Raw genomic sequence first — 15,743 nt, 5'->3', positions numbered from 1 at the left:
AATCTAATGCTCAAAAAAACAAATCCCTGAAATGAATATGAAATAATGCCCCAAAATGAAAAAACAAATCGTTTAAAATGAGCACAAACCAAATATCTTTTTTTTTTTTTTGCCACTCACATCCCGAACAGAGAGGAAGGTATCAGAGCTTTTGAATATATGGAAACAGATGTGCTAAGGTGGTTTCCAAACCTGGACCTGGAGGCACCCCAGCAGTCAGGTTTTCAGGATATCCACAATGAATATTCAAGACAAAGATTTGCATGAAGTAAAATCTTCCAGTTTTTCCATCTGGGGAAAGCAATTCCCATATTTGCCTTAGTAAAGAACAGGACCAGGATCCTCACTGGAAAAGAAGATAAAGTTGCCCCCCTCCCTCCCCACCCCCCTTGCACATCCTAGCGGAGAATAAAACTGCAGATTAAATCTTACCAGGGTTTTAAAGAAACTCATGACAGGATTATTTTCCGGAGAGGCTGCAGCTTTGCTGTTTTCTTCTTTTGCCCTGGACTCCTTAAGATCCTCTTCGGATGGGGAGCTGAAAGTGGCCGAGCTCTGAAGCTGCACAACGCTCTGGCTGTCAACATCTATATTCTGCAAAAGGAGCAGAGCTGCGCTCACAGATTTGTCTACTTCATTTGGTGGAATGCAGATGTGAACTAATCTTGTGCACTTGCATCACTCTGGGTCTCATACCCCCGATTCCTGCCATACTTCAGCCTACGTTTGGGGAACAATCGAGCATTGACGAACCATTGTTTTGCTTTTCATGCTCTCTCAGTATTAATGTATTCAGTGCTTGCACTTGCTGGGAGTAACATTTTGCGCTCGGCTGCAGAACATAGCACAACTGTTAAACTTGCATTATTGCTTGGAAAACAATTCCCCTTTCTCTTTAGGACTGCAAAACAGTCCTCAAAAATAACACTTGGGCAGTCTTAGCTGACCTCGTTGTTTTCAACGTTTAATTACATAGTAAAAGAAAGCCTCTGGGCTTTAAATCATCCTTAGGGGTCCTTTTACAAAAGTGCGCTGAAAAATGGCTTGCGGTAGTGTAGGAGTAGGTTTTGGGCGCGCACCGATCCATTTTTTAGCGCGCCTGTAAAAAGGGTCTTTTAAAACATTTTTGTCAAAAATGGACATGCAGCAAAATGAAAATTGCCACGCGTCCATTTTGGGTCTGAGACCTTACCGCCAGCCATTGACCTAGCGGTAAAGACTCACGCGGTAACAGGGGGGTAATGACCTATGTGCGCCAAATTCCACTTGGCGCACGTCCGTTATGCATGCCCGAAGATAAAAAATATTTTTCAGACGCATGTATCGGACGCGCCAAAAATGAAATTACCAGAAGAGCCACACGGTAGTCGGGTGGTAACTCCATTTTGGCATGCATTGGGCGCGCGTAGACGCTTACGTGGCTTAGTAAAAGGGCCCCTTAATTTGTTACACAAGTACTGTGGTGGTTCAAACACCAGCCCTAACTTTAACAACTTGCCAAGTAGAAGGGGGCAACCCCTTTAAGAGTTTTGGGAAAACAATTTGGCCTTAACTCCCTATAGGAGAAGCCTCAGACTAAACTGGGCTTGATAATGGGGCTGAAGTAACCCCTCACCCCGACTGGATGCTAACGGGTCAGGGATTGGAAGATAGAACTAGCCAGTAGGGGCTGGGGCAGAGAGCGACAGGCAATCACAGTGCCTCAGGTTAAGTCTGCTACAAAACTGCATAAGAACATAAGCTAGCCATACTGGGACAGACTGACGGTCCATCAAGCCCAACATTCTGTTTCCAACAGTGGCCAATCCAGGTCACAAGTACCTGGCAGAAACCTAAATAGTAGCAACATTCTATGTAGAACCCTAAAGAGTAGCAAGATTCTAGAATTTTAAAGAATAACAAGATTCCATGCAGAATTTCAGTGTAGCAACATTCCATTTAGAACCCCAAAGAGTAGCAAGATTCCTTTCAGAATCCCAAGTACATAAGTACATAAGTGTTGCCGTACTGGGACAGACCGAAGGCCTATCAAGCTCAGTATCCTGTTTCCAACAGTGGCCAATCCAGGTCACAAATACCTGGCAGGATCCCAGAACAGTAAAACAGCTTTTATGCTGCTTATCCTTGAACTAAGCAGTGGGTTTTCCCAAGTCCATCTTAATAATGGCTTATGGACTTTTAGGAAATTATCCAAACTTTTTTTTAAACCTTACTAAGCTAACTACTTTTACCACGGTCTCTGGCAACAAATTCCAGAGTGTAATTACTCATTGAGGGGCCCTTTTACTAAGCTGCAGTAAAAAGTGGCCTGAGGTAGTGTGGAAATTTGAAATTGAAGTGCAGCAGCAATCAAAAACAAACAAACAGGTAGATGTATAAGTTGTGCAGTAGAATAAAGACCTACACGAATCTAATAAATAATATTTTACCTTTACAGTAAGAAAACATTTGGAGAAACAGCTTTGTTAATGGTCTTGATTGCGAGATATCATGACAGTAGTTTAGGGTGGGAATGGGTCAGAGCTTAACCCCCCCCCCCCCCCCTATATGTTGCAGATGCTGAACTGGTCCTACTCCTCCCCCCTTACCCAATGACCACTTATAGAATACACTTAAATGGAAATGTTTACTGCATGGATTTTTCAGGCACCATATATATATGGTGGAAATGAAAACGGTAACGGAATTCAAACATGCGTGGGATAAACATAAAGGAATCCTGTTCAGAAGGAATGGATCCTAAGGAGCTTAGCCGAGATTGGGTGGCAGAGCCGGTGGCGGGAGGCGGGGATGGTGGTTGAGAGGTGGGGATGGTGCTGGGCAGACTTATACGGTCTGTGCCAGAACCGGTGGTGGGAGGCGGGACTGGTGGTTGGGAGGTGGGGATGGTGCTGGGAAGACTTATACGGTCTGTGCCAGAACCGGTGGTGGGAGGCAGGACTGGTGGTTGGGAGGTGGGGATGGTGCTGGGCAGACTTATACGGTCTGTGCCAGAACCGGTGGTGGGAAGCGGGGGTTGGTGGTTGGGAGGTGGGGATAATGCTGAGCAGACTTACACGGTCTGTGCCCTGAAAAGAACAGGTACAAATCAAAGTAGGGTATACACAAAAAGTAGCACATATGAGTTTATCTTGATGGGCAGACTGGATGGACCGTGCAGGTCTTTTTCTGCCGTCATCTACTATGTTACTATATATAGAATCTGTCCCAAAGTGCGTAATTGCAAGAGGGTGTTCACATGGAAGGGGCATGGGCAGTGCTGCCACCTATGTATGCCACTGTAAGAATACTGTAAGTTACACATGACCTTGTTACATTTAGGCATCCACAGTTCTGTCAGGTCTATGGCCGATGTCAATGTGGGAACCTAGATTTTGGGTGCCCTGAACTGGGATCTGTTAGTATTGTATAATGAAACATAGAAACAGAGAAAAATGAAGACAGAAAAAGACCATCCACCTTATAATCGAAAGAGAAAAACGCCTAGATTTCGACCCAAATCGGGAGATAGTTTATCTCACAAAAACGAATAAATCGGTATAATCGAAAGCCGATTTTGGACGTTTTCAACTGCACTCCGTCGCGGATGCGGACAAAGTTGATGGGGGCGTGTCAGAGGTGTGGCAAAGGTGGAACTGGGGCGTGGTTATCAGCCGAGGAGAGATGGGCGATAATCGAAAAAATAAAGGCGTTTTTAGCGAACATTTAGGACACTTTTGTTGGACCCTTTTTTCACACGAACAGGTCCCAAAAAAGTGCTCTAAATGACCAGATGACCATCGGAGGGAATCGGGGTGACCTCCCCTGACTCCCCCAGTGGTCACTAACCCCCTCCCACCACAAATAAAATGATGTTTCACAACTTTTTATTTTCATCATCAAATGTCATACCCACCTCCCTAGCAGCAGTATGCAGGTCCCTGGAGCAGTTGTTAGGGGGTGCAGTGGACTTCAGGCAGGTAGACCCAGGCCCATCCCCCCCTACATGTTACAATTGTGCTGCTTAATGCTTAGTCGTCCAACCCCCCCAAACCCACTGTACCCACATGTAGGTGCCCCCCTTCACCCCTTAGAGCTATAGTAATGGTGTAGACTTGTGGGCAGTGGGTTTTGAGGGGGATTTGGGGGGCTCAACACACAAGGGAAGGGTGCTATGCACCTGGGAGCTCTTTTACCTTTTTTTTTGTTTTTGTAAAAGTGCCCCCTAGGGTGCCCGGTTGGTGTCCTGGCATGTGAGGGGGACCAGTGCACTACGACTCCTGGCCCCTCCCACGAACAAATGCCTTGGATTTATTCGTTTTTGAGCTGGGCGCTTTCATTTTCCATTATCACTGAAAAACAAAAACGCCCAGCTCACAAATTGTCGAATAAAACATGGATGTCTATTTTTTGCAAAAACATGGTTCGGTCCGCCCCTTCACGGACCCGTTCTTGGAGATAAACGCCCATGGAGATAGACGTTTTCGTTCGATTATGCCCCTCCATATGATCTATCCAGTCTGTTCATCCATGTCATCTACTATTGCTTCCTCTCCCCTAGAGATCCTATGTACTTGTCCTAAGCTTTCTTGAATTCAGATATTACATTATATTTTTGTAATCTTATATCCCACAACTACCAACAAGTTCAGTGAGGGTAACAATAAAAATCTGAAGAATTCTTCAGAAAAATCTAAAATACTGCATATGACAAAGGTCATAACAACCAAATAGGCTAAAACAGAATGAATTAAAAACTTCTAACACATTTTCTAAAAAGGGAAGTCTTCAACAACTTTCTGAATTGATAATTATCTCCCATTTGTCTAAGAAAAGAAGGCAAAGAATTCCAGCACACTGCTGTTTGGTAAAATAAAGAAGCATTAAAAGGATGCAAAGCCTTCATATTTTGAACAGAGGGAAAGCCTAGTCAGGGCTGCCGAGATGGGGGGGGGGGGGGGCAGGGGTGGGACAAAATTGCCCGGGCCCAGGCCTCCAAGTTACGTCAGACGAGGGCGGGACACAGGGAGAGAAGGCCCGAAGGGAGGCGATCTGCAGACTGCCGCTGCTGCGCTTCTTTCACACAGAGCGAGGTCGAGGTGAGGCGCTATGATTTGAATTCAGGGGGGCCCGGCCCGGTGGTGGACGGAGGGGGGGCGGCGACATTGACGACCTTGGGGGGGGGGGGGGGTGGCAGCGGGGACGGGGCCCTGGGGGCGGACTTGCCCGAGGCCTGGCCCAGTCTCTCGGCGGCCCTCCAGCCTAGCAAGTAAAGATTCCTAGTGGAAAGGGATCTAGGCGTCATCATTGATGATACGTTGAAACCCTCTGCTCAGTGTGTGGCGGCTGCTAAGAAAGCAAATAGAATGTTAGGTATTATTAGGAAAAGAATGGAAAACAAAAATGAGGACTTTATAATGCCTTTGTATTGCTCCATGGTGCAACCGCACCTCAAATATTGTGTTCAATTCTGGTCACCACATCTCAAAAAAAAAGATTTATTGGAATTAGAAAAGGTACAGAAAAGGGCGACAAAAATGATAAAGGGGATGGGATGACTTCCCTATGAAGCGGCTAGGGCTCTTCAGCTTAGAGAAAAGACGGCTGAGGTGAGATATGATAGAGGTCTATAAAATAATGAGTGGAGTGGAACAGGTAGATGTGAATCGTTTGTTTACTCTTTCCAAAAATACTAGGACTAGGGGGCATGTAATGAAGCTACAAAGTAGTAAATTTAAAACAAATCAGAGAAAATATTTCTTCACTCAACGTGTAATTAAACTCTGGAATTGGTTGCCAGACAATGTAGTAAAAGCAGTTAGCTTAGCGGGGTTTAAAAAAGGTTTGGATGGCTTCCTAAAGGAAAAGTCCATAGACCATTATTAAAATGGACTTGGGGAAAATCCACTGCTTATTTCTAGGATAAGCAGCATAAAATGTATCGTACTGTTTTTGGGAGCTTGCCAGGTACTTGCGGCCTGGAATGGCCACTGTTGGAAACAGGATGCTGGGCTTGATGAATCTTCGGTCTCTCCCAGTATGGCAATACTTATGTACTTATGTAAAATGCCTTCCATTCAAAAAAGAAAAATAATAAACCAGATAAATTGGAATACCCCCATAAAAAGCTTTAAAAATCATAACAGCTACTTTAAATTGTAACCTAGCCTCTATCAGTTACCAATGTAGTTGTAATAGGTGTATAATAGGCTCATACTTATGCACTGCGAAAATTGTTCTTTTAGGAGCATTTTGCACCCTCTGTTTTCATCTCCACCACCTCCATTGGGAGTCCATTCCATACATCCATCATTCTTTCTTTAAAGAACTATTTCCTCAGGTGTCCCCTTTCACCTTCTTCCCCCCATTCCAGAACTTCATTTCAATTGAAGGAGGCTTATCTCCTGTGCACTTACGCCATGGAGGACATGAAATGAGATTGAAGGGGGGCAGACTCAAGAAAAATGTCAGGAAGTATTTTTTCACACAGAGAGTAGTGGATGCTTGGAATGCCCTCCCGCGAGAGGTGGTGTTTATATCTTTTTGAAGGTGCGGTCTCCAGAACTGTATACAGTATTCTTTCTAAATGAGGTCTCACCAGAGTCTTATCACCGGGAGGCCAGCCTGCTTATTTTCAAAGGAGAAGGGTAGCCATCTTCCGACACAAATCGGGAGATGGCGGGCCTTCTCCTAAAGCCGGCCAAATCGGTATAATCGAAAGCCTGGCTTCAACTGCTTTCCATCGCAGGGCTGGCCAAAGTTCAAGGGGGCATGGCAGCAGGGTAGCAAAGGTGGGACGGGGGCGTGGTTAAGAGATGGCCGGCCTCGGCCGATAATGGAAAAAAGAAGGCCGGCCCTGATGAGCATTTGGCCGACTTTACTTGGTCCCTTTTTGTTCACGACCAAGCCTTGAAAAGGTGCCCAACTGACCAGATGACCACTGGAGGGAATCGGGGATCATCTCCCCTTACTCCCCCAGTGGTCACCAACCCCCTCCCACCCAAAAAAAAATTAGAAAACATTTTTTTGCCAGCCTCAAATGTCATACCAAGCTCCATGACAGCACTATGCAGAGCAGTTTTTAGTGGGTGCAGGGCACTTCAGGCAGGCGGACCCAGGCCCATCACCCCTTACCTGTTACACTTGTGGTCGTAAATGGGAGCCCTCCAAACACCTCTCCCCCCCAAAAAACCCCACTGTACCCACATGTAGGTGCCCCCTTCATCCCTAAGGGCTATGGTAGTGGTGTACAGTTGTGGGGAGTGGGTTTTTTTTGGGGGGGGGGGGCTTTGGGGGGTTCAGCACCCAAGGTAAGGGAGCTATGCACCTGGGATCATTTTGTGAAGTCCACTGCAGTGCCCCCTAGGGTGCCCGGTTGGTGTCCTGGCATGTGAGGGGGACCAGCGCACTACAAATGCTGGCTCCTCCCACGACCAAATGCCTTGGATTTGGCCGGGTTTGAGATGGCTGCCATTAGTTTCCATTATTGGTGAAAACCAATAGCGGCCATCTCTAACGCCGGCGATCTCTAAGGACGGCCCAAATGTTGAGATTTGGCCACCCCGACCTTATTATCGAAACAAAAGATGGCCGGCCATCTTGTTTTGATAATACAGTCGGGTACGCCGCTTAACGGGGCCATCATTAGAGATGGCCGCCCTTATAGATGGCCGGCCCCGTTCGATTTATGCCCCTTCAGATGCCATTATAGAATAGGCTTTCACCACACACCTGGAAGTAGGTATTTACCTAGTTAGCTAGCACTGGAAACAGAATTAGTGCCAATAAATGTCAGGCCAAAAATAGTTTAGTCTGTTCACAACCCTTGGAATCCCTCTCACCTGCTTTTGGTGTCAGCACTGTTTTGAAAACCATGAAATGCTATGATGTCTACACTAGCTCTCTTCACCGTATGTTATTGAATGGTCAATACACAAGACACAGCAAAGCGAACGATGGTTGGCAGAAGATCTTTATCCAGTGGATATGAGCTGACATGGACCGTGTTTCGGCTCTAGGGCCTGTGTCAGGAGGTCTGCAGATTCAACACTAAAACACAATATCCATCAAGGAATGATCAATACTAAACTCAGAGTTTTGGAAAAGACTATGAAAACGTCATTATATTTTAGTGTTGAATCTGTAGACCGTTTCGATGCCAGGCCATTTCCAGTGACCAGCATTGAATATTCGGTTTATTTTTGGGTGGTTAGAAGATAACCGGCTATGTTGATATTCAGAGGTGAGCCAGTTATCTTCTAAATGGCTAAAGATATCCCACATATTCACATGGACAAAAATAGCCGCTAAAGAGAGGATGAAAATCGGTGGATAGTCAGTTATGTTGGCCAATATAACTGGATATCTGCTAGCTGCTAACCTAGGATAGTCAGTGGGAGGTAGCCAGCTAGCCCCTGCTGAATATCACCAGATAGCTGGCTATGGGGCATTTAACTGGCCAGGAGCTGATGCTTTTGAATATCGGGGGGGAATGTATTTATTTATTTGGTTTTAGCTCACACCTTTTCAGTAGTAGCTCGGGGTAAGTTAATACAGGTAGTCTAGGCATTTCCCTGTTTCTAGAGGGCTGAAAATCTCAATTTGTACTTGAGGCAAAAGAGGATTAAGTGACTTACCCAAGTTCACAAGAAGCAGGAGCAGTGGGATTTGAACCCTGGCTTCCCTGGTTGCTAACTGAGTGTTGCAATCACTAGGCTACTCCTCCACCGATAACCCCTAATTCTATAAAAGTTGCCCATAATTGCATGAACAAATTTGGGCATGTGTCCAATATGCGCACGCAATAACAAGCTAATTAGCGCCAATATAATAACATAGTAGATGAGGGCAGATAAAGACCTGTACGGTCCATCCAGTCTGCCCAACAAGATAAACTCATTACATAAGATATGATGTGATACTTTATATGTATAACCTGGTCTTGATTTGTCCTTGCCATTTTCAGGGCATAGACCGTAGAAGTCTGCCTGGTACTGTCCATGTTCTAAAACTTCTGAAGTTGTCATCGAAGCCCCTGAAAAGCTCCACTCCAACCCATCCAAATCTATTCAGCTGTGATCAGGGCACAGACCATAGAAGTCTGCCCAGCACTGGCTTTGCTTCCCAATTACTGGTGTTGCTTTATAACAGGCTTTTATGGCACTAATTACATTTAATTGGCATTTACGCACATAAATTTAGGCATGGGATCCGCGCTTAAAACGTACACGTGATCTCAAAAAGGGGGTGTAGAAATGGGAGGGTCATGGGTGTAATGGGGACATTCCTAAAATTAATGCACATTGTTATAGAATAACGGAGATACACACCTAATGTAGGTGTGTACATTTGCACCACATTTCAGTTGGTTCAAATGGCCGCACCTAACGTTTGGTGTGATTCCTGGGCATAAGCACTATTTTATAAACCGCACCTAACTGTAAGCATGGTTTATAGAATAGCATTTTTTTCTGCGCCAATTTTATTGGCGCTATATATGGAATCTATAAAAAAAATCTATCATAAAATAAGCTTAATTTTTAAAATGACCCAAATAAAAAGAACAAAAAAGGAAGAATTATATAAAAATGCTTTGCTTGCACATCCCTAATGAATGTCTACCATAAAGTCTACTTCAGAAAGTGAATGAAAGACAGCTCTGCCTGTAAATGAGGGCGGTGCCTGGTTCAGTTTTCAGCCCTTGTTTTCTCGGAATATTGAATGTCTATGTATAAAAAGTCTTGCTTTCTCAAGAAATAGTTTAAACACTCTTTACAAATGCTTATCCTTCTGTGTGGGTCAGGTCGTTACCGAAGCAGGGGAAAGAATGGTTTAATTGAATATGAATTGTGCTTCAGTGAAACATTTCAGGCGTATCATTTATCTTTCCTTTAGTTTCAATAATAAATGCTTTATTAATTCATGAATTTCCTCATTGTGTGGGACTATGTGAGGTTAGAATGTAGTTCTATACTGACAGGCATTGAATAAACACTGAAGTCTTAGTACATAAGTATTTCCACACTGGGACAGACTAAAGGTTCATCAAGCCCAGCATCCTGGTCACAAATATCTGGCAAGATCCCAGAAAACTCAATACATTTTATGCTGCTTATCCCAGAAATAAGCAGTGGTATTTCCCCAAGTCAATTTAATAATGGTCTATGGATTTTTCATTTAGGAAGCCGGCCAGATCCTTTTTAAACCCCGCTAAGCTAACCGCCTTTACCACATTTTCTGGCAACGAATTCCAGAGTTTAATTACGCGTTGAGTGAAGAAAAATGTTCTCCAATTTGTATTAAATTTACTACTTTGTAGCTTCATCGCATGCCTTGTACTCTGCATATGAAAATAGAGTGAGGGGCTCCATCTCTTTAATTGCTGTCTTTTGGTTATGGAGACCATTATAAAGCTTAAACTATCAGTCTGGAGAGATCATGGTAACAGAGGCTTTGCACTAGAATTGCAGAAATTGATGGCTGAAAAGAGCTTCAAGAAGGCACCTTATCCATTTCCTGGCTCCAGGAAGGACCACAGTGCTACATCATCCCAGAGAGATATTTGTCTATCCTGCTCTTATTAAAAACAAAACAAAACACTTTTAATAGAGATTCTGCCACTTGCCTGGCTAACCTGTTCCAGTTTTGACTCCCCTTAACACTGCAAACATCCTATACTGTCTCAAATGGAATTTTTATTTCTTTAAAATTCAGAGGTAGATATTCAGCTCAGAGTGGTCACAGTTTTTAGAAATGCTGACCACTATGAGTTGAATAAAACCCACTTAATCAGTGCCAAGTCATATTCAGGCATGGGCACCTGAATATTCAGGTCTTGGGTGGGTGCCAAAGTCATCTGGATGCCAGCTGTTATTCAGCGCCAGAATCAGAATAATTATCGGGCCGTTGTGTGGTCCTAAACAGCTGGATAGTTATGTGTGCACCAGGGGCGTATCTGGAATCCGGCGGTAGGGGGGGCCAGAGCCAGAGAGAGGGGGGCACATTTTTGCCTCCCCCTCCGCCGCTGCTGCTGCTCTCCAACCCCGCCCCCCCCGCCGTCACCTTCCCCCGCTGCTTACCTTTGCTAGTGAGGGGCCCCAACCCCCGCCAGCCGAGGTCCGATCCGAAGTCTTCATATTTCATCTTCCTCCGACTCCGACTTCGCAGTACACAACGTGCTGCGACGTCAGACTCCGAACTGGATTCAACGAATCAGCAGTGTTACTTACAGCATGGCCACGGAGGAGTCGGAGGAAGATGAAATATGAAGACTTCGGGTCGGACCTCGGCTGGCGGGGGTTGGGGCCCCCCCGCCAGCAAAGGTAAGCAGCGGGGGAGGGTTGATGGTGGGGGGGGGGGCCAGGGCGAAATCTGCGGGGACCCAGGCCCCTGTGGCCCCACGCAGATACGCCCCTGGTGGGCACTGGCACTGAATTTCAGTGGTGCTCAGATAACTCAGATCCACCTCGACTCTGCCCTCAGACTACCCTGGCACGGGGCAAACAGTGCTGTGGAAGTCTGTGCTGTCTCTGGTTAACTCTGCCACTGGGATGGGTAACCCAGTGGCACTTAAACCAGTCAAGAGGCTTTCCTGTGCAGCTAAATCGTCTGAATATTAGCCAGAAATGTGTTACTTTAAAGGAAAGAGCCCTGCCTTTAAAGCGTCTCTGTCTTGCCCAGTGCTTCTTTCATGGCTTTTAACTCTTGTGTTCCTGAGTAAGACGCGAGTGAACAGAAAATAACATGAACTGAGATCTTCTCACTGCGCTGTAATTCACCATATTTCTGTGTTCGTGCTGCAAGTCCTTATGGGGACAATTTTCAAAGGAATTTCTGCACATAAAACAAGTATTCATAATCAGAAATGGAGCGTTTGAAAACTGTCCAACACATACAGTACATGTATCTATGTATATTGGGGAGGTAGCAGGACTGGCACAGAGAATTCATTTCATGCATAGCTCATCACACAAATGTATACCCGTAAGTTTTCAAACAAAGGATACATTATGAAAGTCAGAGGGTACTTTTTATCTTCAGACTTGCATCAGTTTTCAAAAAGAAAACATTCTCCTTTGAAAATGGTCTCAGGCAAAGGTGCAGCTGCCATTGGTGTGGGTACTTTTTCATGAATCCTAAAATATGCTTGTAAGGCACTCTCTGCCCAAAACGTCATTCTGGTAATGCTTGATTTTATTTTGATTGACATTAAATGAAGTTATTGTAATCTGCTGTGCTACTGTTGTGATTACATAGAGGGGCATAATTGAACGAAAACGTCTATCTCCATGGGCGTTTATCTCCGAGAACGGGTCCGTGAAGGGGCGGACCATACCGTATTTTCGAAAAAAAAAATAGACGTCCATGTTTTATTCGACAATTTGTGAGCTGGGCGTTTTTGTTTTTCAGTGATAAGGGAAAATGAAAGTGCCCAGCTCAAAAACGAATAAATCCAAGGCATTTGTTCGTGGGAGGGGCCAGGAGTCGTAGTGCACTGGTCCCCCTCACATGCAAGGACACCAACCGGGCACCCTAGGGGGCACTTTTACAAAAACCAAAAACAAGGTAAAAGAGCTCCCAGGTGCATAGCACCCTTCCCTTGTGTGTTGAGCCCCCCAAATCCCCCTCAAAACCCACTGCCCACAAGTCTACACCATTATTATAGCCCTAAGGGGTGAAGGGGGGCACCTACATGTGGGTACAGTGGGTTTGGGGGGTTGGACGACTAAGCATTAAGCAGCACAATTGTAACAGGTAGGGGGGGGATGGGCCTGGGTCCACCTGCCTGAAGTCCACTGCACCCCCTAACAGCTGCTCCAGGGACCTGCATACTGCTGCCAGGGAGGTGGGTATGACTTTTCAGGGTGAAAATAAGAAGTTGTGAAACATCATTTTTTTGTGGTGGGAAGGGGTTAGTGACCACTGGGGGAGTCAGGGGAGGTCATCCCCGATTCCCTCTGGTGGTAATCTGGTCATTTAGGGCACTTTTGGGGGCCTTATTCGTGAAAAAACAGGGTCCAGGAAAAGTGCCCTAAATTCTAGCTACAAACGCATACTTTTTTTCCATTATCGGCGAAAGGCGCCCATCTCTCCTCGGCCGATAACCACGCCCCAGTTCCACCTTCGCCACGCCTCCGACAAGCCCCCGTCAACTTTGTACGCTTCCGCGATGGAGTGCAGTTGAAAACGTCCAAAATCGGCTTTCCATTATACCGATTTATTTGTTTTTGTGAGATAAACGTCTATCTCCCGATTTGGGTCGAAATCCAGGCGTTTTTCTCTTTCAATTATAAGGTGGATAGAATATCAAATAAATGACATCAAATCCTAGTTTTCAAAAAATCCAATTGTCAATTGCTCTCGCAAGGGGGAGGTGGAGGAGGTCTAAAGTGTGCATGCTATATTGAATTCTGTTTGAAAATTGACTTGGTAAATGTACGTGCAGAAATTTGCACCTGCTATTTCTGCAGATACTTTTTCAAAAACTTTGGAAATCAAAATGTATTGGATAAGTGCATGATCTGCTGCAACGTTCTCCCTTCCACCCAGAGCATATCTCCCTGATATATACATATGCTTGTACATGTATTTATATGTTATCTGCCCTTATGCTTTTATAAGTTGGGTAATTTTCAAAAATCTCATTGCTGGGTCAAAATCCTTTTTTTATGCGTGCAAATGTCTTCGATTATTGCAGAACTACCGTTCAGGAGCACTATCACTTTTATTTATAAATGATCTAGAGATGGGAGTAACTAGTGATGTAATTACATTTGCTGATGAAACAAAGTTATTCAAAGTTCTTAAATCGCAAGAAGATTGTGAAAAATTACAAGAGGGCCTTACGAGACTGGGAGACTGGGCATCTAAATGGCAGATGACGTTTAATGTTAGCAAAATGATGCATGTGGGAAAGACGAACCTAAATTATAGCTACATAATGCAAGGTTCCATGTTAGGAGTCACCGACCAGGAAAGGGATCTAGGTGTCGTCGTTGATGATACATTGAAACCCTCTGCTCAGTGTGCGGCGGTGGCTAAGAAAGCAAAATAGAATGTTAGTTATTTTTAGGAAAGGAATGGAAAACAAAAATGAGGATGTTATAATGCCTTTGTATCGTTCCATGGTTCGACCACACCTCAAATATTGTGTTCAATTCTGGTCACCGCATCTCAAAAAAGATAGAGTGGAATTAGAAAAGGTACAGAGAAGGGCAACAAAAATGATAGAGGGGATGGGACGACTTCCCTATGAAGAAAGGCTGAAGTAGCTGGGGTTCTTTAGCTTGGAGAAAAGACGACTGAGGGGAGATATGATAGAGGTCTATAAAATAATGAGTGAAATGGAATGAGTAGATGTGAATCTCTTGTTTACTCTTTCCAAAAATACTAGGACTAGGGGGCAGCAATGAGGCTACAAAGTAGTAAATTTAAAACGAATCAGATAAATATTTTCTTCACTCAACGTGTAATTAAACTCTGGAATTCGTTGCCAGAGAATGTAGTAAAAGCAGTTAGCTTAGCAGGGTTTAAAAAAAAGGTTTGGATGGCTTCCTAAAGGAAAAGTCCATAGACCATTATTAAAATGACTGCTTATTTCTAGAATAAGCAGCATAAAATGTATAGTACTGTTTTGGGATCTTGCCAGGAACTTGTGACTTGAATTGGCCACTGTTGGAAAGAGGATTCTGGTTTTGATGGACCTTCGGTCTGTCCCAGTATGGCAATACTTATGTACTTATGTAAATGCTGAAATAAATAAATAAACGTAAGATAAGGTAGCTAAGGAAGGAAAAAGTAAGCTTCTTGTCTCTGAATTCCTGCAGTTAGTACACAGGGTTACATAGTACAGGGCCTGTGATGCTGGTTCTGGCACTACCTGAGGGATCCAGCAGTGGAGTGAAGAGGATCCACACTCTGAGGGGTTAAACATCTCACTCTGAAAAGTTCTTTCATGGGGAAATAGAACTCAGGTCTGTATAGTAATGCCAACACACTCTCTCAATCCCAAATGAGTTAGATGCCATTTATAAAATAGCTCGTACTGCCAGGATCCACAGCTAATTGAGGGGTCCTTTCAGGGGCGTAGCCAGACTTTGGCGGGAGGGGGGTCCGGAGCCTGAGGTGAGGGGGCACATTTTAGCCCCCCCCCCACCGCTGACCCCCCTGCCATTGCCGACCCCCCCCCCCCCCGCTGCTGCCACCACCACCAATAACTTTGACCCCCCTGCCGATGACCCTTTCGACCCCCCCTCCCGCAGCCAACACTCCCCCGCCGTCGCCTACCTTTGCTGGCTGGGGACCCCAATCCCCGCCAGCTGAGGTCCTCTTCTTCCTTCGTTCTGTTTCTGAGTCTGACGTCCTGCATGTTGTACGTGCAGGACGTCAGACTCAGAAACAGAACGAAGGAAGACGAGCACCTCGGCTGGCGGGGGTTGGGGGTCCCCCGCCAGCAAAGGTAGCAGACGGCGACAGCGGGTTGACGACGGGAGGGGGGTTGAGATGGTCGTCGGCAGGGGGGTCCAGGGCAAAATGTACGGGGGCCCAGGCCCCCAGGGCCCCACGTAGCTATGCCTCTGGGTCCTTTTACTAAGATGTACCAAAAAATGGCCTGCACTGGTGTAAGCATGTGTAATAGATGCGCACAGGTCCATTTTTCAGCGCACCTGCAAAAAAGGCCCTTTTTTTTGGCCAAAAATGGATGTGCGGCAAAATGAAAATTGGCACGTGTCTATTTTGGGCCTGAGATCTTACTGCCACCCATT

At 45.3% G+C, this 15,743-nt stretch overlaps 1 protein-coding gene across 1 annotated transcript in view; it reads right to left on the bottom strand.

The window, feature by feature from the left end:
* Positions 1-15,743, bottom strand: part of LOC115476702 (breast carcinoma-amplified sequence 1-like) — a 114,694-nt gene that overhangs the window by 31,015 nt on the left and 67,936 nt on the right. Inside the window, exon 5 of the mRNA XM_030213233.1 lies at positions 433-594. Within this exon, the coding sequence (XP_030069093.1) occupies positions 433-594 (162 nt within the window). The remainder of the gene's footprint in view (positions 1-432; positions 595-15,743) is intronic.

Source organism: Microcaecilia unicolor, chromosome 8 (assembly GCF_901765095.1).
Source record: "Microcaecilia unicolor chromosome 8, aMicUni1.1, whole genome shotgun sequence".
NCBI lineage: Eukaryota > Metazoa > Chordata > Amphibia > Gymnophiona > Siphonopidae > Microcaecilia > Microcaecilia unicolor.
Note: the sequence above shows the minus strand (reverse complement) of the source record. Positions and strands in the feature narration are given on the sequence as shown.